The sequence below is a fragment of the Gouania willdenowi genome, chromosome 10, assembly GCF_900634775.1.
Source record: "Gouania willdenowi chromosome 10, fGouWil2.1, whole genome shotgun sequence".
NCBI lineage: Eukaryota > Metazoa > Chordata > Actinopteri > Blenniiformes > Gobiesocidae > Gouania > Gouania willdenowi.
This window is the reverse complement of record NC_041053.1, coordinates 29,921,006-29,948,128: the sequence shown is the minus strand read 5'-3', so window position 1 is coordinate 29,948,128 and position 27,123 is coordinate 29,921,006. Positions and strand designations below refer to the sequence as shown.

The 27,123-nt window shown below is 39.2% G+C and overlaps 1 protein-coding gene across 1 annotated transcript; it reads right to left on the bottom strand.

Moving 5' to 3' along the window:
- Positions 1-233: 233 nt before the first annotated feature.
- Positions 234-26,539, bottom strand: vimr2 (vimentin-related 2). Its single transcript, XM_028460112.1, has 11 exons — positions 26,186-26,539; positions 24,828-24,939; positions 23,730-23,874; positions 23,495-23,647; positions 22,573-22,692; positions 20,934-21,029; positions 18,060-18,188; positions 11,036-11,161; positions 5,933-6,043; positions 5,670-5,794; positions 234-421 (listed from the first exon to the last, which is right to left on the bottom strand). The coding sequence occupies exons 2-11, from the start codon at positions 24,914-24,916 to the stop codon at positions 379-381; spliced, it is 1,137 nt and encodes a 378-aa protein (XP_028315913.1). The 5' UTR covers positions 24,917-24,939; positions 26,186-26,539; the 3' UTR covers positions 234-378.
- Positions 26,540-27,123: the final 584 nt, after the last annotated feature.

Sequence of the window (27,123 nt, the reverse complement as noted above, 5' to 3'; positions counted from 1 at the left end):
CAAACCTTTTATTTTATACAGATGTTTCCAATTGTGCAATATTTAATCTCTTCCTTTTTAACTTTATACATGAGTTGTTCACTGGATGCAAGGGAACCGTAGCAAGATTTCTTACCAAAAATAAACATGGGGGGGTGAAAGTACCTAGTAAATTTTAATTAGAGTACTTTTTCATTGAGCCACCTTTTTACTTATACTTGAGTATTTCATGTATGACTTACGTAGGATTTATCAGTACTCCTTACACCTCTGATGATACGTTTACATCTTTTGTTAACCTTTGCTGTGCTCTTTTGTGGTCTGCATTTTTTTGCATGTGTGTGTTTTTTTTTTAGTATCTTTGGGTGCGGGTGGGGGGTTTGGTCCAACCACTCTGGCTCACAGGCAGCACAGCCTCATCTCCTCTTCCTCCACCAGACTCCTGCATCACAAACACAGGCAGTGATAATAAGCAGCCGCAGTAACAGAGACAGCAAAAGGTCCATCAGTGTTGAAATCAGCAGAAACTTCTCAACAGATTATCTTGGATTTGTAGAAAACTGCAGATGTATTTTAAGGCCATGTCCTCTTTGCTCTCAGTGCTACGGAGGCTTTAGGTTTGATTAATTGCCTGCACGTAAATATCCGTGCTATTAATCATGTTACACTTCTGAATGGAGGATACATTTTTTTTGTAAGATTTGCCTGGGAAATGTTTTAAAATACATTCTGAGGTTCCATATCTTGTAACTAATCCACATCATATCACAAAATGTTGATTTACAACACTCTCGGTGGTAGTGAAGTGAGTGTCGGTAAGAAATGTAAACTTTTCACCCCAGGCGTAATAAGTTAAAAAAAAAACACTCTTATCTGCTGTGAAATTTGACCACTGACAGGTAAAATACAAAACAACTGATACACTAAATACACTAAAATATACACAATAATAACATTTCCCCAGTGTTAACTTTGAAATGCTCACATGACATTTTATTTACTCATTCCTGTTTCTACAGAAGCTTTTGTAAAGGTTCAAAAAGTCCCAACTTTAAGCCAACATCAAAGAGGTGTTTGATACAGTGGTCAGAAACGAACAAAGAGGCAAGATAATCAGAAAAATCAAAAAGCTAATGAGAGTGATGCACATGAAAATAAAAAACATTTAAGTAATCACAAAGAATGCATTACAATAGAATTTCAGTTATTGCTCACCCCAAAACTTTTCATTCCATTTATTCTCTCTACATAAGTAAGGAATGTTTTGGTAAATCTCCATCATATAAAACTCAGGATGTAGTAGTAACGACTTGGATGAAATATATAGGTGTGTATATAGAATGTGTTGGTTAGTGTGGCTGCCTGTTTGTGCAGAGACTGGCTTTGTGTTCCACTGGCAGCTCCTACATGTCTATGAATTGGCTAAATCCCTTTACAGGAAAAGCAGGTTCAAAACACAACAAGAGACATTCCCATATCTACTAACGTTACTGTAATTGAGTTGCTTTTATGGGTACTTGTACTTTTTTGAGTATATTTCTAAATTAGTCATTTTACTTGCAGTACGTTTTTAAAGAAGTAAAGATATACCTGACATTTCTGCACCCAACCATTACTGAATAAATTATTATTATTATTTGTTTTAAAGTTATCAACAGACGTCAAATAATCCATATGTTCGTGCCATTTCTGATCAAAGCCCAGCCACTTTCTATGGTTCAGGTTGTGCTTTCTACCTATGATGTTGTTACTCACATGGCACTGTTTTATAGTTCATAAATGTAGCTATGCTAGAGCCTGATGATTTGTTTTATTATTATTATTTGAATTGAATTAAATGGTGTTGTTGTATTTCAAAAAGAATAGTACAGTTTGACAAACCTTTTATTTTATACAGATGCATTTACGCAGGATTTTGTCTCTTCTTTTTTAAGTTTATACATGAGATGTTTACTGTATGCAAGGGAACCGTGGCAAATGTATTACCAAAAAAAAAAAAGTGAAACTAACGAGTAACTTTTACTTTGAGTACTATTTAATTAAGCTACTTTTTACTTGTACTTAAGTATTTTATGTCTGACTTAATTGTACTTGAACTTGAGTACAGTTTCAATCAAGTAACAGTACTTCTACTTGAGTATATACAGTAGGTCAAGGATATATCAGTATTCTTTACACCTCAGTTGATTAAGTTGTGCCAGTTAAATTCCATCCTGTGTGATTTTATGTTGATAAAATTTGAAAATACATATTTTACATAAAGGGATCTAAGAGGCTTTTATAGGAGAAAAAAAAAAACAATTTCATGGAGTGCTGCATGGGTTTCTTGTAGGGATGGGAACCTCTGGGTATCTCACGATACGATACACGATACAACGATTATCTCACGATATGATGATACTGCGATTATTGATATATTGGTCAGAAATCAATCTGCGATAATCTATGACATAACAAGAAGGAAAAAAAAGATAAAGTGAAAAAATACAATTTTTGTTTCATATCTCTGAAAGACAATAAATTGAGAAAGTGTCCTATGAACAGTGACACTATTTTAGTGCAACATTTCTGTAAATACTGTAAGTGTCAACATACCAATGTAAATGAATAAGTATCTCCAATAGTGCTTTCTGTAAACAAAAAATAGGGTCTTTCTTTCCCGTGACACCATTGTCGTGCAATATTCCAGTAAACAATATATTGGTTCCTTCAACAAACAGTGATGTCATTTCTGTGAAGATCTACCTGCACATTTTAGTGAAAAAGCAGAAAAAGTTTTTTAAAAAAAATAATAATAATAACGTTTTAAAAAATTGATAGCGCGAGCATATCGATAATCGATCGTGCCAAAAAATATCGTGATATATCGCCGTATCGAGATATCGTCACACTCCTAGTTTCTTGTGTTAGAAAGTTGCTTGAAAAAATGTGTTGTCTCCCTGGTGCTCTTCAGTTTGGGGATCCAACTTAGAGTTTCAAAAAGATCTGAGGCACTTTATTACATGAGGATTTTTTAATCATAAAAAACCATGCCAGGCCTTTACAACACTTTACATAACTTGTACCTAAAATAAATAATTAAACCTGCCTATCCAAGAGAGGGAACTCATTACCGTCACCAAAGCGTTGTCTTGATGGAACAATGTTCTAACCTTAGAGGAACAGTTACTTTTAGTGGAGCTGCTTGTTGCTGTTTGTGCAGCAGTGGGAGGAAACCACGGAGAACATGAATGAATTACGGTGTAATACAATTCTCATTACCAAGGAGGAAAAGCAGCAAACATCTGCCCAAACTGCTCTGAGATGCTCTCACAGGCGTTAAGCCTCCCGGTATAATGGCAGCCTGGAGGTCATTAAGGTCTGTTGTGCAGACAGTTTGTCACAACAGGGAGAGAAAACAACGACTGTTTTCATTTCTTATGCAACGCCTATATCACGGATGACAAAGCCTCCAGTAAATAAAGGAAGGCAGGGATAAGAGTTGGCAGAGCAGAGAGCCTTTCCTGCTCCTTAAGTGTCTCTGGGAATGTCTGCTGGGTTAATGAGTGGGAATTAAAACTGTGGCGAATTTGTAAATGTGTGTCAGAGAGGGTGCTGACATTAACAGGTCGGCGTGGAGACAAGCTGGCAGCGTCCCAGCTCACAGCGCTGACAGCGAGGGGTCCTCTCTGTACATTCTAATCAGGCGTTTGGAGAGGCTGAGCTTCGGGGCTGCGGGGGGGCTTTTTGAAGGCCGATGGGAGGAAGTCAGCCATGGTGGGACGGGGATAACTTATAGAGTACGTCAGCGTACATACCAGGACAGCAGATGGTTCAACATCCTCGGCAGACGCAAATGTGTTCAAGGTCACAGACACATTTCCTTTCGCCGTGTTTGTCTCGTGGCATCACGTCAGCCCTTTGTCTTTGTTAACACACACTGTGCACGTTCAGCTGATGCCCCCCACGAGACATTTTGGACAATACTAAACTTGGATGACTTGGTTAATGATGTTTTTTCCTGTGCCGGATGACGATTGGCTCATATTTAAAGAACTTTTTTTAAAAAGCTGTATATCCTAAAATAAAAAAAATGTCAATCCAATGAACTCATCAATGAAATGTGGTGTGTTTAACCTCCCAACAACTTCTCACTGCTGCCATGTTTATATAAAACACTGCTGTTCAAGCACCGTGGGGGACGTCTGCTTTCACACACGGAGATTAAAATCAACATTAAAATTCAGAACAGATCAGAGGTTATAGATTTTAATTGCAATCAGAGGTTCAAAGACAAACAAATCAGTGTCTAACACACACTCACCCCACAATCACCTCTGGTATTAACTTTTAAATTCCAGTTACAGTAAAGCCACTTTAGATATTTAGTATCACTAGATCATATTTATTGATTTCTTGCAGCATTCACTAGCTGTTTTCACCCTTACTAAACTAAATTTGTATTTAATACGTTAAGGTTTCATTTATTCAGACTTTTTTTTTCTTCAGGAAATGTCAGAGGCCTCTGAGGAAGACTGACAGTTGGCAGTCGAAACATGTCAGGAGATCAGAGTAAATTTCCTGAAAAAAAGGCATCTGAATGAATGAAACCTTAACATATCAATTAAAATAAATAAATAAATAAATTTGCTGGAATAACTTTGTATTTCCATCAATATTAAGGGAAAACCTTTCACTTTCTGGCTGATATGTGGGTCAATGACGTGACATCAAATATTCTGTCTAACTGCATTTATTTTTGTAAAAAAAAAGGTTTATTTGCATAACAAAATACCAAATATGTAGTAACTTAGTATATATGTGCTAACTTTGATTTATTTCTTTTTCAATGCTAAATTACTTCTGTAATTTATCCTGTTATTCAAAGAGTCAAAATATCATATGACCAGTACTCTAATGTATTCAAATGTATTTTCTGCCCTATTTTAGTTTTATTGTAGTTCTGTATAAGATGTCAATGTATTTCTATGTTTATTTCCATCATAATATTCATGCAAACCTTGCCCGATGATGCCCATTTTATGAATATCACCCACTTACAGCCACTAATGGTTGATATGATGAAGGAACAATGGAAATTGACTTTTTTATTTATTTTCATCTACTGTTTTTTTTTTTTTTTTATCACAACTTTATTTTGTGACCTCTATGTGAAAATAGTGTCAAGGCTAGTGAAAGAAGAGGGATGTGTATGACAAAACTTCAGATGTACGATCAAAAACAAACAAACATATTAAGTTATTAATAAAATTACTAATTTTTTTAATTAAATAATTTGTTCAGTTTTACTTTCCATCCAACAATGGATCCATTTTCCTTGTTGTTATTTCCTTTTGTTTGTATAAGAGCTATAATAATAATCTAATAATAATGAATGGAGTTGACTCAGAATATCAGTGAATACACAATATTAGCTAATTGTTATGCATAGAGAAAATGATAATGCAGTTACCACCGATACCTGTTCATCAACTGATTCATTTCAGTTTATATTTTCATGGTCATCATTATATTTTGATATTTTTATATTCTGTTTCAATTAAATTTTAGGTCAGCATGTGCCGGGGTTGAAATCAACAGTAACCAATCCTCACTGGTGTTTGAAACTCTGTTAACTTTGCCATATACTCATCCATTTGGTATTTTACAGTTGTGAAGGCGACCAGTGATGTTGCATCACACTTTCTTACCTGTAGGCTACGATTTCCAAGTCTCTTGCCATCTTCTCCCTCAGCAGCTCCTGAAAGTCGTCCATCTGCTCGTTCATCTGAGCCTGAAGGCTGGACTCCTGCTGCCTCATTTCCTCCATCGTGAGCTGAACAACACGTACAAGCGCACACGCACACACACACACACACACACACACGGGGAAGCAGATGTTTAAGTGACAGCATTAGATCCAACCATTGATCCCATTCAGGCTCTGATCACATTAATCAGGTAACTTTCATACCTCCAGCTCAGCTATCTCCTCCTCGTACGCAGCTTCTTTCATCTCAACCTCGTTCACCAGCTCCTCGTTGCACTTTTCCATCTCAGAGAGCTCCTTCTGCAGCTCTGAAACCTTCAGACAACAGACAAAATCAGCAGTAGATTGTAGCTCGCCTCCGCCAGTGTGACTGCAGTTTGATTTACTCAAAGTTTCTGTGAAAATATTTGAACTTTTAGTGAAAAAAAGCACTATATAATTCATCACATCATCACAGCCGATGAGCTTGGGAAACAACTTAAAATGCTAATTCATTGAACCACATAATGTCCCATAATGAACACAGGGGCAATTATTTTGTAAATAATCCATTCTTTTTAAGATTGACTCAAACCTTTACGTAAAACTAGCAGGCAAAATATTATGAAACAAATTAATAAAAACAAATGTTAAATTAGTAATGTGATGAATTATAGGTCAAATTGGCTGAAGGCAAATAAATTTGGTTATTTTAAGAATTTTTCAAGATTTCGATTGGTAATTTATTTTAATGTGATATGTACTGCTTCATGTGTGCGGACAACGGATGCTGATCAAACGTCATGTTCCTGTGTGTCTCTCCATGATCTCTGTTGTGTATTTGTTCTCAGCGCACACAGGGGGGCAGACTTCACTTGCTCGGTAGCTGATCCTCTTCCACACAAGTCCAGTTTTTAACACTGTCAAAAAATCTCCATCTCAGCTGTGAGGATTCCAATTTTCATTTTGGAAAAGTTTCTTTTCTTGTTTGACCTAAGTGGGCGGGGCCTACGAAACAGGAGGGTGTAACAAGTTAATGATGATGGCAATAAGCCAGCGGATTTATCAACACCAGATCTTTTGTATGCTGGGATTGGTCAGATACAAATGTTTCATGAATCACACGTTGGTCCTGTCGTACGACCAAACCTGCACTCAAATTTGCACCCGTTTTCATGCAAGGTTGCTAAAAGAGGGTTGATTCCCTACACTTTCTGGGCGGGAATAAGTCTCTGACTGCTGTTTGGCCCATAGGAGGACGATGGATGGATAGCTGAATATACAGCCAAGTTTAGGTCAGTCATCTGCTCCTTTATAAAACAATGAGGCTGATGCCAAATTATATACATGTAATGACGTGTGTGGAATTTAGACATTAAGGATAATTGCACAACTTAAAAACCCAAGATGACCTGGCGTTTTTAACATTCTCTCTGAACTGGAATTGCACATATTGGACTTTAGAAGACAAAAAATAAATAAATAAAAAGAAGAAAAATAGGATCCTGCTTAGGAAAATATCTGAACAACTATTTAAGCCGGGTTATCAATTCCCCTGAAAGCACATCTGTAGACATTTGATCACGTACTGTATCTCCACAGCTGCTGAATGCTGCTGCAAACAGTGGAAGAAATCAAAAAGGATGGGTTATAAAACAAAAACAGTGAGCTAAAAGGAGAGGGAGCATGTTATATTGAGAGCTCATCACTGTGAGTCAACCTTGGAATGATGCTACCTGATTTATTTTTAATGTAAACATTTATTTCACTGTATATGAGCCTATTAACTGATTAAACAGGTGACTTCAGTATTACAGGAGCATCCCTCCCTCAGACGTCTGAGGCAGCCGTGAATAATTACAGCAATCAGCGGCGTTTTAACAATTAGCTGTCAGAGCCAGATGGGGATCCAGGCGCTGTCGCTTGTTTTTCAGGGAGATGAGCTGGTTACAACTTACACCTCCAAAACTGGCTGAGCTGCTGAATCACAATTTCTAATCAGCACAATAATCTGCTGCTCTACTACTGTATATACATCTGATTTTTAAGGCTGATTTCACTGCACTCTGTTTGTTTGGCCATGTTGTGTCTGAGTGAAAAACCAGACCCGAGGCATCCATCACGGTAGAGCAGAGCATGATCAGGCTGAGCCGTCCATCCGTCAGACTGGAAGGAGCTGATCCCCAGCGCAGCATGTTGGATGAGAGTGGATGAGGTTGAAGTGAGAGTCGGCCTCCGGTTACAGAGGCTGGCTGTTTATTTAAAGTGCTGGAAGCCAAGGCACAGCTTTAATAATGAGAACCAAACCACCATGTTTGTTACTTTGTGGGTTTGTGGTCTGAAGACTTTCTGTTCTCGCTCTCTGTGATTCTTAATTCCTGGTTCGTCTCTTTGGTAATGCTTCAATTTGCTGATTCACTGAAACACTTCTCTAAAACATCTGATTCAAGTTTTTTTTTTTTTTTTTATTCTTTTTTGAAGTAAGCCTCCATTTCATGTGTGGAAGGTTTTAAGGCGTGGGAGTCAAATTTATTCTAGTTCAGTGGCCATTACGGCCCAGTTTGATCTCAAGTGGGCAGATTATAGGTGGAGGGGGGAAAAAAGAACAATTTTAACATAATTGTGCCTTGGTTTTCAATACCAGTTTAATTCACTTAAAAAATTCTTAATTTGCCACACATTTTTGTGTATTTTTGAGGAATTTTGAGAGAAATTGCAAGATTTGTAGGAAAATTGAGAGTTCTTTCCACAATTTGAAATAAAAAATGACTGCATTCATGTGGTATCAACAAAGGAAACATGCAAATCCCTAAAAATATAGTGGAGCTTAATAAATTGCTGAATTTGTCCATCTACAACTGGATAATATAGTGATTTAAATAATAATTCATGTTTTTTCTGTCAATTTCATTTTCTCCTTCGGGCCAAATTTAATACTCTTAAGGGCTGGATTTGGCCCCCGGGCCTTGAGTTTGACACATGTTTAAAAGCATTTATGATGCAACCGACTCTCTTAAGGTCTGCACTTAATAACCGCGGACATAGAGGGCCATAAATCCTGTGTGAGCTGCAGCCGAGCCCATCACATCTCCTGCTGAAAGTGTCCACTGAATAAACACTGGTCAGCAAGATCTCCCACACGGTTTCTCTGCTGTCACTCAGCTTCTCTCCACACCCCTCGCCCACTGTGAGAAACCCAACCATTTCCACCATTAACGTCTGATCGAGCAGCTGATGGGCAAAGCAGAGCCAGTTGTAAGCTGTCAGACCTGTCTTTTTTGTCAGGAAAAAGGTTTGAAAATGTGTTTTGGGAAGATCACAATCAGCCAGTAGCAACCAGAGTCTTAACTGCTGTATAAGTAGAAGAAGAAAAGCGTTGACTTGCACAATAAAATTTTAAAATGTATATTTTTTCCTTTTAGGCAGTAGCAGTTACCATTCAAGCTCAGATCTGGCATATTTTTGCCCAATCAGAGAACTGGGAGTGTTTTAATCAGGTTTGTTTGTGAAGCTTTGACACATTTGTAATAATTTTTTTGTGTATAAAACTACCTGTAAACACTGAAACCTTTCCTGTAGTGAAAGTTCACCATACGAAAAGCAGTAAAGTACTGTATTCTGTGAATGAACACATGCTTATGCTTCGTACCTTTAGTTTTTGTTGCGATATAGGGTTATAACCTAAACCTGAACCTAAACTTAACCCTAACCCTAACCCTAACCCCAATCCTAACCCTAAAACGCTATGTACGTGTACTTCGGTAAACGTACCAATAGCACCGGGGGTTGTCCGTATGGCAACCATACGAATAGACACTTTCTATAAACAATAACAATAAGCAGACCCGTGCTGCGTTGCCAGGTTTGACAGTGCCCCCTTTAGGAAACCCCATTTCCTAAAGGGGGCACTTTATTAAGCCTTAATAAAACCTCAACCTACACTTTAAATATTAAGCCCTAATGTGCTTAAAATGCAGTGTATTGGCTATGTTACCTTATTTTTATATACTACCATGTGTATGGGGAGAGATTTCAATATCCGCAAATTTAATCCACAATATTCACGTGTTTTTCAAATCTACAACTACAACCACAATTTACACGTGTATATGTATTTTGTGTGTATCTATCACGAATTATCATGTGCAAATCTTCAAAAATGCTTTAGAATTGCAAAAATCAAGAAAAAAAAAAAAAAAAACATGTAAAAATCTAAAAAAAATACACTGTACTGTGAAAACTGTGGATATATTTGTGAAGATTTTTTAGACAAATCCCTCCCTATACATGTGAGCCACCAATTAAAGCTTTGAAGAGCCGCACAATGAGTATCTCTGCTACAGATTGCAGTGTTGATTCAGAGTGACCGCAGCTTTATTGATCCCCACACGTTGTTAGTGGTGATCAACAAAAAACCTGGAGGAGAACCTGTAAGTTCCACACACAGGCTCCTGGTCCACCCCAAAGAATAAAACCAGGACTCCCACGTTGTGATGCTAAAGATAACGCTGCCACAGACAAAGTTGATATTAATATTATTTCATATGGAGCTGGGGAAAGCAATGCTGATGCTTATCTAGAATCCAGGGGTTCAGTTCCACCGAGGCCTTTCAAAGAACATGTATGTTAAATTCAATAGAATTACAATGGGAGTGAATGGGTCTCCACTGCATCAGGATAGAGACACACACACACACACACACATATTCCCTAGACTTAGGAACGTTTATCTAACCATAAGTAGATCATTTGTAGTGTAAGAGGAAACTGGAGAAAAGCCACAAACGTTCAGGAAAAACCCAAAGGACAGAGAATAAACTCATGACCAGTGCTGCCAACTCTGAGGCATGTTTTATATTGTATTAAAAACATGAAGCCTTTCTATCATAAACTAAAGCATATTTTCAATAAATCCCAAAACCTGATGAAAAAAGATCCTAAAGTATAGAGTTTCTTTCTGGCTCTCAGGGGTCATTCCTTCTAAATATTTATGACTTGCAAAATAGCACACATGGCTTCATTTCTTGTTCCTACAGCAAAACATACAGCATTTAGGACATTTAGCTTTGGAGTTTTCTGCAGACGTCGGATAAATCAATGACAGCAAAGGTCCACATGATGTTGATTTATGGATTTAAAAGATTAGCGATGATAATCACAAAATCTTGGCGAATAAAACCGAAACGATCTGTTTCCAAGTACATTTTCACGGGTTTTGTTCAATAAAGAGTGACAAAATGTGTGAGGTAGGCCTTCCTGAAACATCTTTGTTACATCTGTCAAATAACACTTTCTTATAAGTTGAGAGAAAACTGCGGATCCACTCACCAGCGCTTCGATCCCACCGTCTTCATTCATCTTTGGCAGATCTGGAAGCTTGGACCCTCCGATTCCCCCCACGTCTGTTCCATCACTGCTGCGAACTTTAGCCGAAGACACGCCGCCGCACTCACACTGGAGAGACAAGAGGTCACAGAGAGTCATGGAAGTTTTTTATGCAGGAAAATAAAAGAACTGAATATATCGGACCAACTGCATTGTGGTTTTAATGGTGATTCAAAGGAATTACAGCCTATGGCCTCAAACAGTACAAAGAGTTTAAAGCAGGGGTGTCAAACTAACTTTGGTTCAGGGGCCAAACACGGAGCAGTTGATCTTATGTGGGCCACAGATTTTAAGCTGGAAAATTAGTAATTTTATCATTAATTTCATTGATTTTCATTATTATCATTAATTTTATCAGACTTCCTGTCTGACAGGAGGCAGCACGTGAAGCTGGGAAAAATCATCTCTGCTCCCCGGACTATCAGCGCTGGTTCTCCTCAGGGCTGTGTTCTTTCTCCTCTGCTCTTCTCCCTGTACACCAACAGCTGCACCTCCTCTCACCAGTCGGTCAAACTCCTGAAGTTTGCAGACGACACGACCATCATCGGTCTCATCTGATGGAGACGAGTCTGACTACAGGTGGGAGACAGACCGGCTGGTGTCCTGGTGCAGCCAGAACAACCTGGAGCTCAACGCTTTAAAGACAGTGGAGATGATAGCAGACTTCAGGAAGAACCCAGCCCCCCTCACCCCCCTCACCATGGGAGACTCTACAGTGAGCTCTGTGGAGTACTTCTGCTTCCTGGGGACCATCATCACCCAGAACCTCAAGTGGGAGCTGAACATCAGATAGATAGAGAATAAAGGATAAATAGGATAAATATAATATATATATATATATATATATATATATATATATATTATATATATATATATTTATCCTATTTATCCTTTATTCTCTATCTATCCTTTATCTATCCCTCATCCTTTATATTTATCATTATTATTATTATTGTTGCTGGGTTACTTCTTTGTTCCATCCATCCATCCATCTTCTCCCGCTTAGCCGTTTCCGGGTCGCGGGGGCAGCATCCTCAGTAGGGAGGCCCAGACTTCCCTCTCCCCGGCCACTTCCTCCAGCTCTTCCGGGGGGACCCCGAGACGTTCCCAGGCCAGCCGAGAGACATAGTCTCTCCAGCGTGTCCTGGGTCTTCCCCGGGGCCTCCTTCCGGAGGGACGTGCCCTGAACGCCTCACTAGGGAGGCGTTCAGGGGGGCATCCTAATTAGGTGCCCGAGCCACCTCATCTGGCTCTTCTCGATGCGGAGGAGCAGCGACTCTACTTTGAGCCCCTCCCGAATGACTGAGCTTCTCACCCTATCTCTAAGGGAGAGCCCAGCCACCCTATGGAGGAAACTCATTTCGGCCGCTTGTACCCGTGATCTTGTTCTTTCGGTCATGACCCAAAGTTCATGACCATAGGTGAGGGTTGGAACGTAGACTGACTTGTAAATCGAGAGCTTCGCTTTTTGGCTCAGCTCCCTTTTTACAATGACGGACCGGTGCAGACTCCGCATCACTGCAGACGCCGCACCAATCGGCCTGTCGATCTCTCGCTCCATCCTTCCCTCACTCGTGAACAAGACCCCGAGGTACTTGAACTCCTCCACCTGGGGCAGAACCTCATCTCCAACCCGAAGAAGGCACTCCACCTTTTTCTGGTCGAGAACCATGGACTCGGATTTGGAGGTGCTGATTCTCATTCTGGCCGCTTCACACTCGGCTGCGAACCAATCCAGTGAGAGTTGAAGGTCACGGTATGTTGGAGCCAACAGGACCACATCATCTGCAAAAAGCAGTGATGCAATACTGAGGCCCCCGAACCGGACCCCCTCAACGCCCTGACTGCGCCTAGAAATTCTGTCCATAAAAATTATGAACAGAATCGGTGACAAAGGGCAGCCCTGGCGGAGTCCAACCCTCACCGGAAACGATTTCGACTTACTGCCGGCAATGCGGACCAGACTCTGACTCCGGTCATACAGGGAACGAACAGCTCCTATCAGGAGGTTCGATACCCCATACTCCCGGAGGACCCCCCACAGGAATCCCCGAGGGACACGGTCAAATGCCTTTTCCAGGTCCACAAAACACATGTGGACTGGTTGGGCAAATTCCCATGACCCCTCAAGGACCCTGCTGAGGGTGTAGAGCTGGTCCACAGTTCCGCGGCCAGGACGAAAACCACATTGCTCCTCCTGAATCCGAGGTTCAACTATCCGGCGGACCCTCCTCTCCAGTACCCCTGAATAGACCTTACCGGGGAGGCTGAGGAGTGTGATCCCTCTATAATTGGAACACACCCTCCGGTCCCCCTTCTTAAAAAGGGGGACCACCATCCCGGTCTGCCAATCCAGAGGCACTGCCCACGATGTCCACGCGATGTTGCAGAGTCGTGTCAGCCATGACAGCCCCACAACATCCAGGGCCTTGAGGAACTCCAGGCGGATCTCATCCAACCCCGGAGCCCTGCCACTACTTCTTTGTTTTCTTTGTTTTTTGTTTCGTGGACCGACCACCAAGACAAATTCCTTGTACTGTCCTAAAAACTGTACTTGGCCATTAAAAACTGATTATTGTGCATTACCACGTATAAAAAAATTCTCAATTATGTACAACACTCATTGAATTTGTGTATTATTTTGGAGATGTCTATAGCTGACAAATAGTATCTACAACTGAATTAGTTGGTAATTTACACAATCATTCATGGTTTCTCTGACTTTTTCACTTTCTCTTGGAAGGTGGAAAAAGATGCTTTAAAGCGGCGATTCTCAACTGGTGGGTCGGGACCCAAAAGTGGGTCGCGGACCTGTACTGGGTGGGTCGCGGACAGCTAATCAAAAGTTAATAAATACTCAACATGTCGTTTATTTTTAAAGAAACTTTTTTTTTGAAGGGCATGCTCTGAAATGCATGTTGCATGGGAAAATGTATAGATTTATGTTTTAAAAAACATTATATATGTGTGTTTTCAACAGCTATTTTTGAAAAACAAAATTTGGTTGGTTGAATTCTAAAAAAAAGAAATTGGGCCCCGATTTAATGTGGGTCCCAGGGTGAGACCAGTTGAGAACCCCTGCTTTAAAGCAGACATAGGCAACTGGTGGCCCGGGGGGGTCATATGCGGCCCCCGAAACAAAATCGTAACCCATGAGAATGGAAGTTACATGAAGCCCAACATACCACACAAAACTTCAGAAAACGACAGCGAAATGCACAAAAAGGCAACAAAAGTACAGAAAATAATAACAAAGATACATTAAATAACCGCTTAAACGTAACATGAGTACAAAACATGAAGAAAATGATAATAAAAACACAAAATGCAAACGAAATTGCCCAAAATGACAAAAAAAAATACACAAAATGACAACAATAACATAAGAAATATAACAAAAACACACATCATGAAAAATTTGCCATACTGACAAGAAAATAGACAAAATGAATTAAAACACCAAGAACACCCACACAAAAATAATTACAAAGACAAAACCCTTTGTTCTTTCTTGTATAAATGCTCTGATTGGTCTTTATTCTAAATGCTAACATGACTGTTGATCATTATGTGGCCCTCGGATCAGACAATGGCATTTTTGTGGCCCTGGCTCTGATTAAAGTCGTTCTAAAAGCTCAGATTTGGCCCCTGGGCCTTGAGTTTGACACGTGTGGTTTAAAGGCTTTCGCACGCACACAAACATATCTCATGACTACTTGGACCAGTTGTCTATCCTTCATTTGTTTTTATTGCTCCTATAATAAAACAAAAATGAAATAAAAAAAATAACTTCAAGCTTTGTGAGTTTCGCATATATTGAACCATCTGTTGCATCTTCTGGACATTTGTGTGTTTGGGGAACAAATTTAACTTAGAGAAGCAAGATGGGGGCACAGGAGTATGTAAGTCATCCAGCAATTACTGTAACTGCTCAAATCCAACAGCAATCATTTTAGCTTCCACACAATCATGTCTGCTAATGGAGGCCAGGGGTAGATGGGAAAGCGTCCAGCTGGCAAGGAAAAAAGCCCGAGAGGGAAGGTGGGACCAATACGCTGAGTATTTCAGTGGATTCAGAAACGCACACATGCAATCAAATGCACACATTAAAAAAAACACTTCTATACATATTATTTGTGGGGTATGCTTTAGTCATTCCTCCAAAGACTGGATGCATTTATACAGACACACACACACACACACATGTGCACAAACACTAGTGTCTACAGCACTGCTGCGAAGGAGCCTGGGAAGGCGGCCTGCAGTCTGATTACAGCCCTGACCTCTGAACCGGGCAGACATCCTCAACCCAGAGGGGGTCAGACCCACCGGAGCTCCATTTTGACCCTGCTTTTTGGTGTAACACACACACACACACACACACACACACACACACACACACACACACATTCACACACGGTCACACTGACACACACAGGTGGACAAAGGCAATCTATCCAGAGCTGCCCCCTTATGATTCTCCACTTCTTTCCCCAGTGTTGTGTTAGGAGGTAAAGAAAACAGAGAGCCAGTATCACTGTGTGATTGGTGAAAGCTGAGATTTACGTCGGGAACTAAAGAGGTGGACGAGAGCGGGTGAGAAGAAAGCGATGCTCCCCAGGAACATCAGAGAGGAAAGAAGAACTTTGGATGTTCTCGACGAAAGCAGAAGTACAAAAAACATCTCTAGACGAAGAGCAGACTTTACTGTGCATGTTGTCTATTTAGCAGAGGTGAAAGTAATGGATTACAAGTACTCACGTTACTGTAATTGAGTTGCTTACATGGGTACTTGTACTTTTTTTAGTATATTTCTACATCAGTAATTTAACTTGTACTTAAGTACATTTTTAAAGAAGTGCAGTAATTTGTTACATTTCTACACCCAACTGTCACTGAGTAAATTCTTTTTTTTTTTTTTTTTTTTTAAATGATCAATGGACATTGTGAAAAATGAAATGACCAGACAACAACTAAATGTATCATATCATAGCCGACCAATCAGATTAAAAGTATAATGCATGGCGCTTAAACAGCATTAAATGCTTTAGAGCAGAGGTTCTCAACTGGTCTCACCCTGGGACCCACATTTTGCTACAGCCATTAAATCGCAACCCCCTTTTTTTTTAAAGAAGTCAACCAACCAAATTTAGTTTTTCAAAAAAAGCTGATGCAAACACACATATACAGTATAATATTTATATTATATAATATCTATATATTTTTCTGTGCTACAAAAGAAAAGTTTCTTTCAAAATCAGAGACAATAAGTATTTATTTATATTTGACCAACTGTACGCGACCCACCTAGTACAGGTCCGCGACCCAAATTTGGGTCCCGACCCAGCAGTTGAGAATCGCTGCTTTAGAATTCATAAAGAGCATTTAAAACTCATAGATTTATCTGTACTTAGAGCCTGAGGATTTTATTTATTTTTTATTTTAAATTGAATTCATTGGTATATTTTTTTTTTTTTTTTAAAGAACTGTACATTTTGAAAAAAACTTTTATTTTATACAGATTACTTTGTGGAAAATAAATGAAGATCCAATTGTGCAAGACTTGGTCTCTTCCTTTTTAAGTTTATACATGAGATGTTTACTGTATGCAAGGGAACCGTGGAAAGATTTATTACCAAGAATAAACGTAGGAGGTGAAAGGGACTCGTAACTTTTACTTTCAGTACGATTCAGTTGAGCTCCTTTTTACTTGTACTTGAGTACAATTTCAATCAAGTAACAGTATTTCTATACTTGAGTAGGACATTACATACGTACATTGATGCGTTTATTCAACACAGCAGTGGAATTGAGCAGTTGTGGCTGGTTAAGATTATTTGATCCAGGTGGTCAGAACCGTCGAAAAACAAGTCAAGCTGAAGAACGAATGAATGTGATGGAGGAAAGAAAGAAAGAACTATGAAGCACATACGCCGTTTGTTTGTGGGATTGGATCATTTATAGCACACGTGTCAAACTCAAGGACTGGGAGCCCTTTAGAGCATCAAACTCAGCCCAGCTTGAGAAAGTAGAAACAATAGAAAGACCACGTAACATTTTGTAATTTACCAACTAATTCAGTTGTAGATATTATCTCAGCCCCTGCAAATACAAAAATTCCATTAAAATCCACAATATTTGCAGAACTCAGTTTTCCACTTCTTATATCACATGACGTCAGTCATCTTTAATCTCAAATAGTTGAGAAATTTAAATTTCTCCAAAATCTGGCAAATTATTCTACAGAATTACCCCAAATTCTCAAAATCAGGTAAATTCAAGTGAATATCCTGCAGGAACCGATATACTCACATACTTTATTATTTATAAATCATTTATACGTGAAAGTGCAAACCAGGGCACGTTAATTCTGAATTTGATCTTTTTTTTTCACACAAAAAAACCACTTAAGATCAAACTGGTCCGTATTTGGACACTCCTGATTTATAGGTTATAAACACTACAATTAGACATTTGAAGACTTTTTTAGAGGAGATATTGTTTCTACAGTATAATGTTTCACCATCCACACATAAACACAATTTACAATCAACATAACAATGTGTGGCATCAGGAGGAAACAAATATCAAGTTAAGACTTCAAAAGAAATATATGAGAATGATTTTTCCTATTAAGGATTATATGTAATATAAATAGTAAACAATGAAAACAGATCATTAACCTAGGGCTAAAGATAAATATAAAAAAGACTTTCATAATGATGGGCGGTTATTTATTTATTTGTTTGCTTATCACCATTTCAACTAAAGATAATTTTAGAGTGGATCAGGATCAATATACTGATTCTGGATCACTTTAAAAACTGGAAAAATCTCTTTGTCATCATTGGCGAAATTAAAGAAATTCATATCTCTGTTCCTAACTGACTAATCTTTATGAACTTGACTCAGTTGTGTCAAGTTGGTTCTTCTATTACCCCAACCAAGTTTCATCTTCTCTCGGTACCTGCAGCCTTTGGGCCAGCTGGGCGTAGTACTCCTTCACATTCAGGACCTGGGTAATGTCCGGACTGCTGAATCGTACAGTTACAGCTCCACGCATCCCATCGTCTGGTCCCAGGAGACTTTCCACCTCCTGCTCCACAGAACATAGAAATAATAAATAATGAAGTACAGTATCATCACCTTGTGGCACGCATAGCATTTAAATGCTTGATTGCAGAACCAGTGTGAAAGATATTTGCTATCATATGCTAAACTTAACTCTGTGCACTCAAGACTCAACATGATTCATAGGTTTCTTTGAAGCCTTTGGGATAGTTAATTTACTAGGTTATGTATTTGAGGTTTTTAATCAATAAATATTCAAGTCAGGGAACACAGTTGAGTTTGGTGGGTCTTGTTTTGATTTATCCTTCAAGTATCTGTCCACGTTAAGGTAAAACACATGTGGCAGTGGTTAGCATCACTGCTATAAAGACCTTTACCCCTAACCACAAGTTTTTCTCTTTGCTCTGCCAATCCAGAAGACAGAAGTTTAAATCCCTGAGTTTTTGCGGTGCTTTTGGGTTTTTTCCCTAACCACGGATGTCTTGTTTGTTTTAGTTCTCAGACATTCATCGGTATTCTGTTTCGTTAATCCACAATCTTTTGTCTTGGTGTGCGGATCTGGCTTCTTCTGCTTTTCTAAATCTCCGTGTTTCGTCACTACGTGTTGATCGGTTGGTTAGGTTTTCCGTCCTCACTCGTCTTCACTCAGGCAAAGCTCCAACTCCTGAATTATTTTCCATGCACTAACAAAGATGCGTTTGTCGAATCATTTGTAAAACTTTGAAAAATGCATAAAATGTGATCGTGTCAGCACCGTTTCCATGACAGGGTCTATTAAAGGAAGTCAAAACCACATCTGATGATTGCACGTGTGACAGTCACGTCCAATATTTGAAAACAAAAGCCTGCTTTTCTGATATTGATTTATATTCAATTATTGTCATAAATTCGTCCGAGATGTTTTACTTTAAAAAATGTTAAATTGAGGAGGAAAAACGTCACTGTGACAATAACTCCCCTAAAGATTTCCTCATGAAAGTGAAACAAGATGGAATGTATTCCACAAAATGTTGATTTTTGTTGACTGTACATCAACAATGACAGGGGGCTTCACACGTGTGTCTCATCATTTCAATGTGTTCACCTCCAGGTGAGAACCTCACATTCATCACAGAGAATGAACTGCTACTGAGCTGCTGTGGCAGACCCACGTTGTTTCTCCATTTTACTGCACCCAGGCAGTAACATGGCGACTGATCTTTGGGGGGGGGGGGTGAGTGGTGGGGGTTAAGGGCCTACCCAACAGCGCTGGTAATAACAACTGTTATTAAAACAAAGGCAACTTCTGCTTTCATGTGTTATTCAGCTGCACTTCTCAGGCCGAGAGTTATGGTGCGTATGCCAGAGGGAGGGTGCGTAGCGCTGAGCGACCTCGCCTTGGCGAGAGGAAACATGGAGTGATGAAGGAGCTGCTTCGCTCTCTGTACCGTCAGCAGACTGATCTGATACTGAGCTGTGTCTGTCATCTCCTGGTGAGGTGGAGAAAATTATAGGAGCGGTACAGAGCAGGGCTTGTGAGTGTGAGTGTGTGGGGGGGGGGGTAATTAATACAGTAATGGTACAAAGATTCTGATTTCATTTTTTAAGTAAGCTGCAGGAGATGATAGGGATAGTGAGAGGCCTATAAGATCAATACATTTGAAATAATTTGCTTGAAAAAAAAATGTATGAAATTGCCTTTGTTTTGATCTCCACTGTAAACACACCGTTTATTGACTTTAAAGTTTCCCACATTGCATTGTGGGATGTGAAGTCGCATTGAAGTGTTTTTTCTTCTGTTTGCCCCCCAAAGACTCTGCTGAAGTGACTTCCCAACACATTTCTGCTATTTTCACAAACTGAAAGTTGCGTACTGACAGATGTTTATTTTGGTGTTTACACAGAAAGATCCCAATCCGGCCGATATTAAATGTCTCAGGAGTGAGGTGATATCACAGGGAATACTGGGAACAAACTACAACCAAAATGGTTTCAAGAAAATCACTGTCCTCCATGGCTGGAAAGAAATCCCAGTAAGAATGAAGTATGCATCAGTCTACGGGACTCCACATCCCATAATGCAATTCGTAAAACTTTTACGACGTGAAACTGTTTACAGTGGAGATCAAACCAAACATTTACATCTTTTTTCGAGCAAACGATCTTCGGTTTACTGATCTATGAGGTCAATATGTTAATAAAACATAACACGCACCATTTGTGGAACCTTTTCCAAACAGTCGAAGTTCTGACAACTGTAACCATGATTATAAACAACCTCATCACCGACCCATTATGTGCCTTTGCTTAACTATGTCTGTCTTTCCTGTGTAAGCAAACACTTTGTTAAATTGTCTAGTGAAGGGAAAGCATTCACCGTTCTGTCTCCACTGGTATCTACTCGTACTACCACTCCACGTAGGCTGTCACTTCCTGTAGTTTCTGTGCGTCCTCCTGTTTCTGGTTTGTGCAGAGTCAAGCAAAGCTGCGCGTGTCATATTTACCACAAACATAGAATGATGCTCAGCGTAAACCTTTGAGACATTCAGCGCCAAACATTCCCTTTTCCTGTTTAGAGTCTATTAAAAAGTGTTTCATTCCTCCCTCCACATGCAGTACAACTCTGTGCAGAGGTTAGTGGGGTCATCACAGCTGTGTTTGTCGCACCAGATCTGGGCATTCCTCCAACACTGCTGTCTGACCTGAGTGCCACATTTTCAGCCACTTTCACGGCTGTAAACTGTTGTTGTTTGGCCACGCTGCGGCTACACACACTCTCCGTCTGTCTCACCGTGCTGTGCTGGGCCTCCATGCTGGCCAGCTGCTCCTCGTAGATGGCAACTTGCTCTCTCAGCGCCAAACACTTGGCTGTCGCAGCATCCACTTCCTGCAAAGGAACTAAAGTCAGCAGATGCTGGAAGGAGAAATGTTCAACTTCATTTATTGAAAGGAGTTAAACAGAAATGTTCCTATGTAAGGCATAGATAGACATTTTAACCCCCCCCCAGGACCAACATGCAGCATCACCCCCTCCGTTCACTGAACAGCAAGTCGACGCCGCAATGCAGAGGAGAGAGAAGGAGCAGGAATAGGAGAAACAGGGGCTAACTAGACACAAAAGACTTGTCATCCAATCCATTTGCCAGCGGGGCTCCTCCGCTCATCCACTCTTTTAGAGCACCGGATTAATTGGTGTTGGATGCAATTAGTGTCAGCATCCACATTGTGGAACAGAGGGAGCGTTTATAGTGAAGAGATAGGGGATTCTCGCTGGGAGCGAGTCAAGAATGTTGATTTACTGCTGAAAGCAAACTTATTCAAGTTCCTGCTGTGACACTGTTAGAAAAAAAAAAAAAAGAAAGAAAAACAGCAGCAGCAGCTTGTGAACAAACTGGCAAATCCCTTGAATTTCAGTGTAAATAAATACACAACTATCTTAATATTTACTCAAGTAGTTTCCATTGACTTTATGTCCCCACTCAAACAAATGTAATCTAATGTACAATCAGAGCATAACAGTGCTTATCATTACAATGTACCCCCCATTAAGGGTACAGTTACATTTAAATAAAAAAAACACACAATATGTCCCATTTTTGGTGATTAGCTGCGATCAACTCATGAAAGTTCATTGAGTTGATATAGAAACAGTTTATTGTGGTTAACCCTCCTCTCCCAGACAGCTTCACTCTTTTTCGTTTCCCACCAACTTTTTTCAGCCTGCAGCTGCTTCCAATTCAAAAATTGAACAAGTGAGCCAGCAGAAGCATTGTAACACTGCACTGTAGCCTCTGTTACAGTCGGAGGGTAGAATCTTTGAATTTGACCCGTGTGTGTGAATGTCAGAGAGGGGAGGGGTGAGGTGGTTTGGCTTGCACTGGATCACAAGTTCAAATTATGATCAACAGGCATCAGATGGTGGACCAGAGGATCAGCTGTGCAGGGGAAAAGAGATGCAGCACAACACTGCCACATAGTGGTGGAAGGACATCAACACATGCAACACCATCTCTTTTATTAAAAGATTCTTCTACTCAGTTATTAATGCTTTCAACATGATTTTTAGGTTTTGTCATATTTTAAGTCATTATATCTGTTTTGGTTATTTTTTGCGATCTGTTTGTGTGTATTTCTGTCATTTTCTGCATTTTTGTTGTCGATTGGTGTGTTTTGGGGTCACTTTCATGACATAATTAATCTGGGTATGTAGTGTTCAACTTAATAGAAATATAAAAAATGAAAACAAACCATATCTGTTGTGTAGGAGATTGTGTGGATTTTTTTAATATTCAATTTGCAGGTGTATAAGAACAAAAATACAAGTTATGATGACTGTGATTACTGTAGTTCTGTGCTCAGCATTTAGGACAAAATGATGATTGAATGATTTGTTTTGGTACACCATTTCTCCACTTGTCTCTTTACGTTACCTCACTGATCATCTGTCGCTCCTGCTGGATGAGAATCCTCTGCTGGGCCACTTCCTCATACTTATTCTGCATCCGTTGGAGCTCCTTGTTCAGCTCCTCTGTGTCACACAGTATCTCATCCTGTGGGCGACACAGCACACAGTGAAGGATGCTGATAGGCCAACCTGTCACTGACACACTGTGGTCACACTGTGTGAGATGGAAACCAGACATGCTCATAAGATGATGTAAGAAGAGTCAAATAAGGCCTGAGAGTTGCGGACACACCCAGCTACACCCTACGCCAGGGTTTTTCTAACTTGGGGTCGCCTGAAATGTATAGTAATAATAATAAAACATAAAAATTACTGATCAAAATTACATTTTTATATTTTACATTTTTTTGATGTATTTATTAATCTATGTTTTTATTATTTTGAACAAAAATCAACACGTAATTCAAGGATTATGCGCATGAACATGGTACATGAAAAAATATCGTTCCCAAGTTCCCAGTTAAGCCCTTAAAATAATAAATAGAGTAAAAGAATAATAGTATAAAATATCAAAAATAGAAAAAACCTGTAATATGAATAGAATATATACAAAAATAATACAAATATACAATGATATACAAAGCAATAGTGACAATTATATCACAGAAATACATAGAGAGTCCAGGAAGGAGCAGAAAGCTAAGAACTTAAATTATTATTGTTATTTTTCAAAATTAAAACACCACACACTGTATTCTTCACTTTCTCAAATTTAAATCTAGTTCAAATAAAAAGCAGAATGAAAATATCTGAGCTGGTGCATATTGTCACTTTGTATTGGTAACAGTATAATAAACATGATCAAAAAACGAATTTTAGTGAAAGAAAGTCCGTGTGATATAAACATGGGGTCATAACAAGAAAAATGTTAGGAACTAATGCCCTACCCTCTGTCTCTGCAGTCTGTCCACCACTGCATCCAGACTGTGGACTGGTTCGTTCCCAGTGGAGACTGTGGTGTCCGTCTGCCTGTTTAGATTCTCTTTTAGATCCCAGATCTGTTGTTCCAGAGTCTCGTTCTCCTCCTCGAAACAATGGGCCTTAAGGGCAAAAGGTCACATCAGCACATAAAGGTGGACAGTAAAAAGCTATATTGGCAGCAGTGGAAGCATCTTTTCTCACCACTTGAATCAGATTGACCAGGCGGTCGTTGAGGGCGGCGATAACTGAGCGGTCATGGACAAACTGGTCAAGACCTGTTTTATTTAAAGTCCTCGCAGCGACAAAATCCAACTTATCACAGTCGCACTCATCGACAGAAGAACGCCTGAGAGGATGGAGAGAAAGATCACATATTGAAAAATGTCATTTAATTAACCCTCCTATCATCCTCAAATATTTCAAACACATTTTACCCTTGGGGTCAATCTGACCCCAGGGATATTTTCCTCCAAAAAATGATTTTTAGAAAATTGTCAGGTACTTTATTTATTTTTTGAATACATAAATAACCCCTTGATAATTAAACCTTGACCTGTTCTCTAGCGCCACCGTCAGGCCAAACTTTTAAATTAGAATGAATTTATCTTGAATAGTTTTCATCCAAATCCTCTCAAATTTATTGACAACATTAATGACCACAAGAGTTTGATCCCTATTTGTTGCAATGATGATATGACAATTCCTACTGCGCCACCATCAAGTCAAACGTTCCGTTTCACTGTATTTTGAAAATCTTTCATCCAAATAGGTTCTAATTTTGGGTGCACATTCATGACTCGTACATAATGAACCCCCCTTTCCTCTCATCAACATGTTTATTTACATATTTTATCTTCTTTTTTGTTACATATTTGGGGTTATTCACTATAAAGTCCTCTGTCTCAGACACATCCTCCTCTACGTCACTTTTACTGTGAAAGAGCTGTTGTAGGGAGGTGTAGGGATGTCACACATGAGTCACACAAGTAGTTTTATGCAGCTAAAACAGCTTGGGGTCAAACTGACCCCAGAAGAACACCATTGCATGCAATATGCATTCAGGACATTGGAAAAAATACTATCATGATGATTTCATGCTTTAACAATTGTTTCCCTCAAATTAGGAAAAATCATGAATTATGAAGCAAAAGAGAAAAAAAATTCAACTGTTATTTTTTTTAATGATAAACATTGAATGGGGTCAAATTGACCACATGGATAATAGGAGGGTTAAGATGAGTACTTTATATAAATGTCGACCAACATCTTCACACTGGTAGGAAACCCTGGTGCACTGACCTGGCAGAGGCGCTGTACTGCCTACTGTTTGGACCCCAGCGTTCCTCCTCAAAGAGCCGACGGTAGGAAGACACTCTGAGCACAGCCATGGACGCAAGAGATTTGGTCTGAGCTACAACAAAACAGGCAAATGGTGACAGCATGGTGAAGTTGGGCTTTATACTGGGACGGAATGTGGCACTGAAGTGCAGCAGGACAACTATAGCCTGAGCATCAACCGGCAACCATTTCACACAGACCTGCAGAGAAAAAGGCGATGATCTGTTATCTCAGAGATGATCCTCCTGTAGCTCCATCTAAATAAATTTAGTCTACACCCTAGCTTCGACTTAGGCCTGCATCGGGTTCCAGAGGTGCAAATTCAAGTTACATGACTTGGACTCAAGTCACAAATTTGATTACGTTAGACTTGACTTGACAAAATAACAAAGGACTTGCAACTCAACTTAGACTTGATAACAAATGACTCGCGACTTAACTCGGACTTCAGCCTGTAGACTCTGGATGACTTGACATCCTGCCCTTCCATGACAAAATATTTTCTAAAATTTATAAAACTATTATTAACCTCTGCTGGACGATACTCTGCGATCCGACTCTGATTGACAGGTCCACCTTTAAACAAACTGGTAGCCAATCAGGAAACAGTTGAAAATATCAAGCGAGGTAGAAATGTGCACGCACGAGCAGAGAAAATGATTCCAAGAGTGATAACCTTTGGATTTAAAGATTATACCATCATTAATAATTGATTTGGAAATATTATACCTTGTTCTACATCCCAGTATGATTATTGTTTGTTTGGTTAACAGAAACATTTTGCAAATTTTAAAGAGGTGCTGGATTGATTTGTTTACATCAGCATTATTTGACAAATACTCTGTTCAAGTAATTCATTGTTTATATCAGTTAGATAAACTTGTTCTGTAAAACTGCACCAGCTGTGGTACAATATGTACTCTTGACTTGTTAAGACTTGTAAATGAAAGATAAAGACTGTTGACTTGACTGTCTTTACTTGGGACTTGACTCAGGACTTTAGTGACATTTATTTATATCCTTTATTTAACCAGATAAAAGCCTCATTGAGATTAGAAATCTCTTTTTCAACAGGGACCTGGCATGGCAGCAGGAGACAAAGTTACAACAATAATAAATACATTCATACATCAGTACATCAAAAACCAGCAGTTCTGGAGACACCAGCTCAAGATGACGAGTCATCAGAATTAAAAACAGTAACATTGTCCAAGTCTAGCTCTTTCCTGGTCCTTTAACAAAGATTTAAATTTTCCAACAGTGACCAGATCTGTTAGTTTCATATCAATCTACAAACTGTTTCATGACTTCAGACTTACTTGAGACGCTAGATTAGAAGCAGTGACTTGTTCCCACCTTTGTTGGTTTCTTTAGGAAGGCGTGTGTGTGTGTGTGTGTGGTAATTTTGAGTTTTGTATTGGGTGAAACGTGTTTTTTTTTTTTTCATTTTCTAATTTCATCATTCGCATTCAAATGGTGATTTTTCCTTAAGAGATTTTTGAGGAACAATTATTTTCAGTTAAGATATCTAAAAAGAATGTATTTTTGTTTAAAAGCTATAAAAAGTTGCAAACCAAAAGTTTTGGTTTTTTTTTTTTTATTATTGTTATTAGAAAGTCAAGGCTTTAAAAGCAAAAACTAAATAAGTGTTACGGCAATTTCTATATTCATCATAATATCGTCAAATGTGTGTTCATGTGTACAATTTGTCATGTTTTAATACATGATGACTCCATTACTCTTTGCACTTTTGAACAGCTGAATCATGTTAGATTAAACAGTACAGATCGTATTGTACTGAAGGCCAAAACTCAAACTCATGTGCAGATATGCACGCACACACACACTATCAAGGATAGATAAGAGTGGCGCCCAATCTTCCTCATAATATACACGTCTTCATCATCCTCAAATGTTTCCACTGTTGGGCATCTGACTCCCTCCTTCTCCTCACCTCAGGGTGGAACTTTTTCTGTTATCTGTATAAAAGCTTAAGCTGTGAAACTGTTAGTTAGAGTGGGTCTTGCCTTTTTGCTCTGCCACGAGCCTTTTGCCTTTCATTCTTTCAGGATAGAAGCTTCTTTTTTTACTCCTTTTTTCTTTAATTTTATAATAAATCTTTTTTATAAAATCATCAATACCTCGCCTGGACTCCATCATTCAACCAGAGCAATAAATCATGTCTCCAAATGAAGTCAACCGCAAATTTGCCCTGACATAAGTTTAATATTTTGTTTGAGTATTTGTTTATATAACA

Coding starts and splice junctions, on each gene's coding strand:
- vimr2 (XM_028460112.1), bottom strand. CDS start 24,916: ATGGCTGTGCTCAGAGTGTCTTCCTACCGTCGGCTCTTTGAGGAGGAA. Junction 23,875..24,827: donor CAGTACAGCGCCTCTGCCAG/GTCAGTGCACCA, acceptor CCATCCTCTCAG/GCGTTCTTCTGTCGATGAGT. Junction 21,030..22,572: donor AGCGACAGATGATCAGTGAG/GTAACGTAAAGA, acceptor GTTCCTTTGCAG/GAAGTGGATGCTGCGACAGC.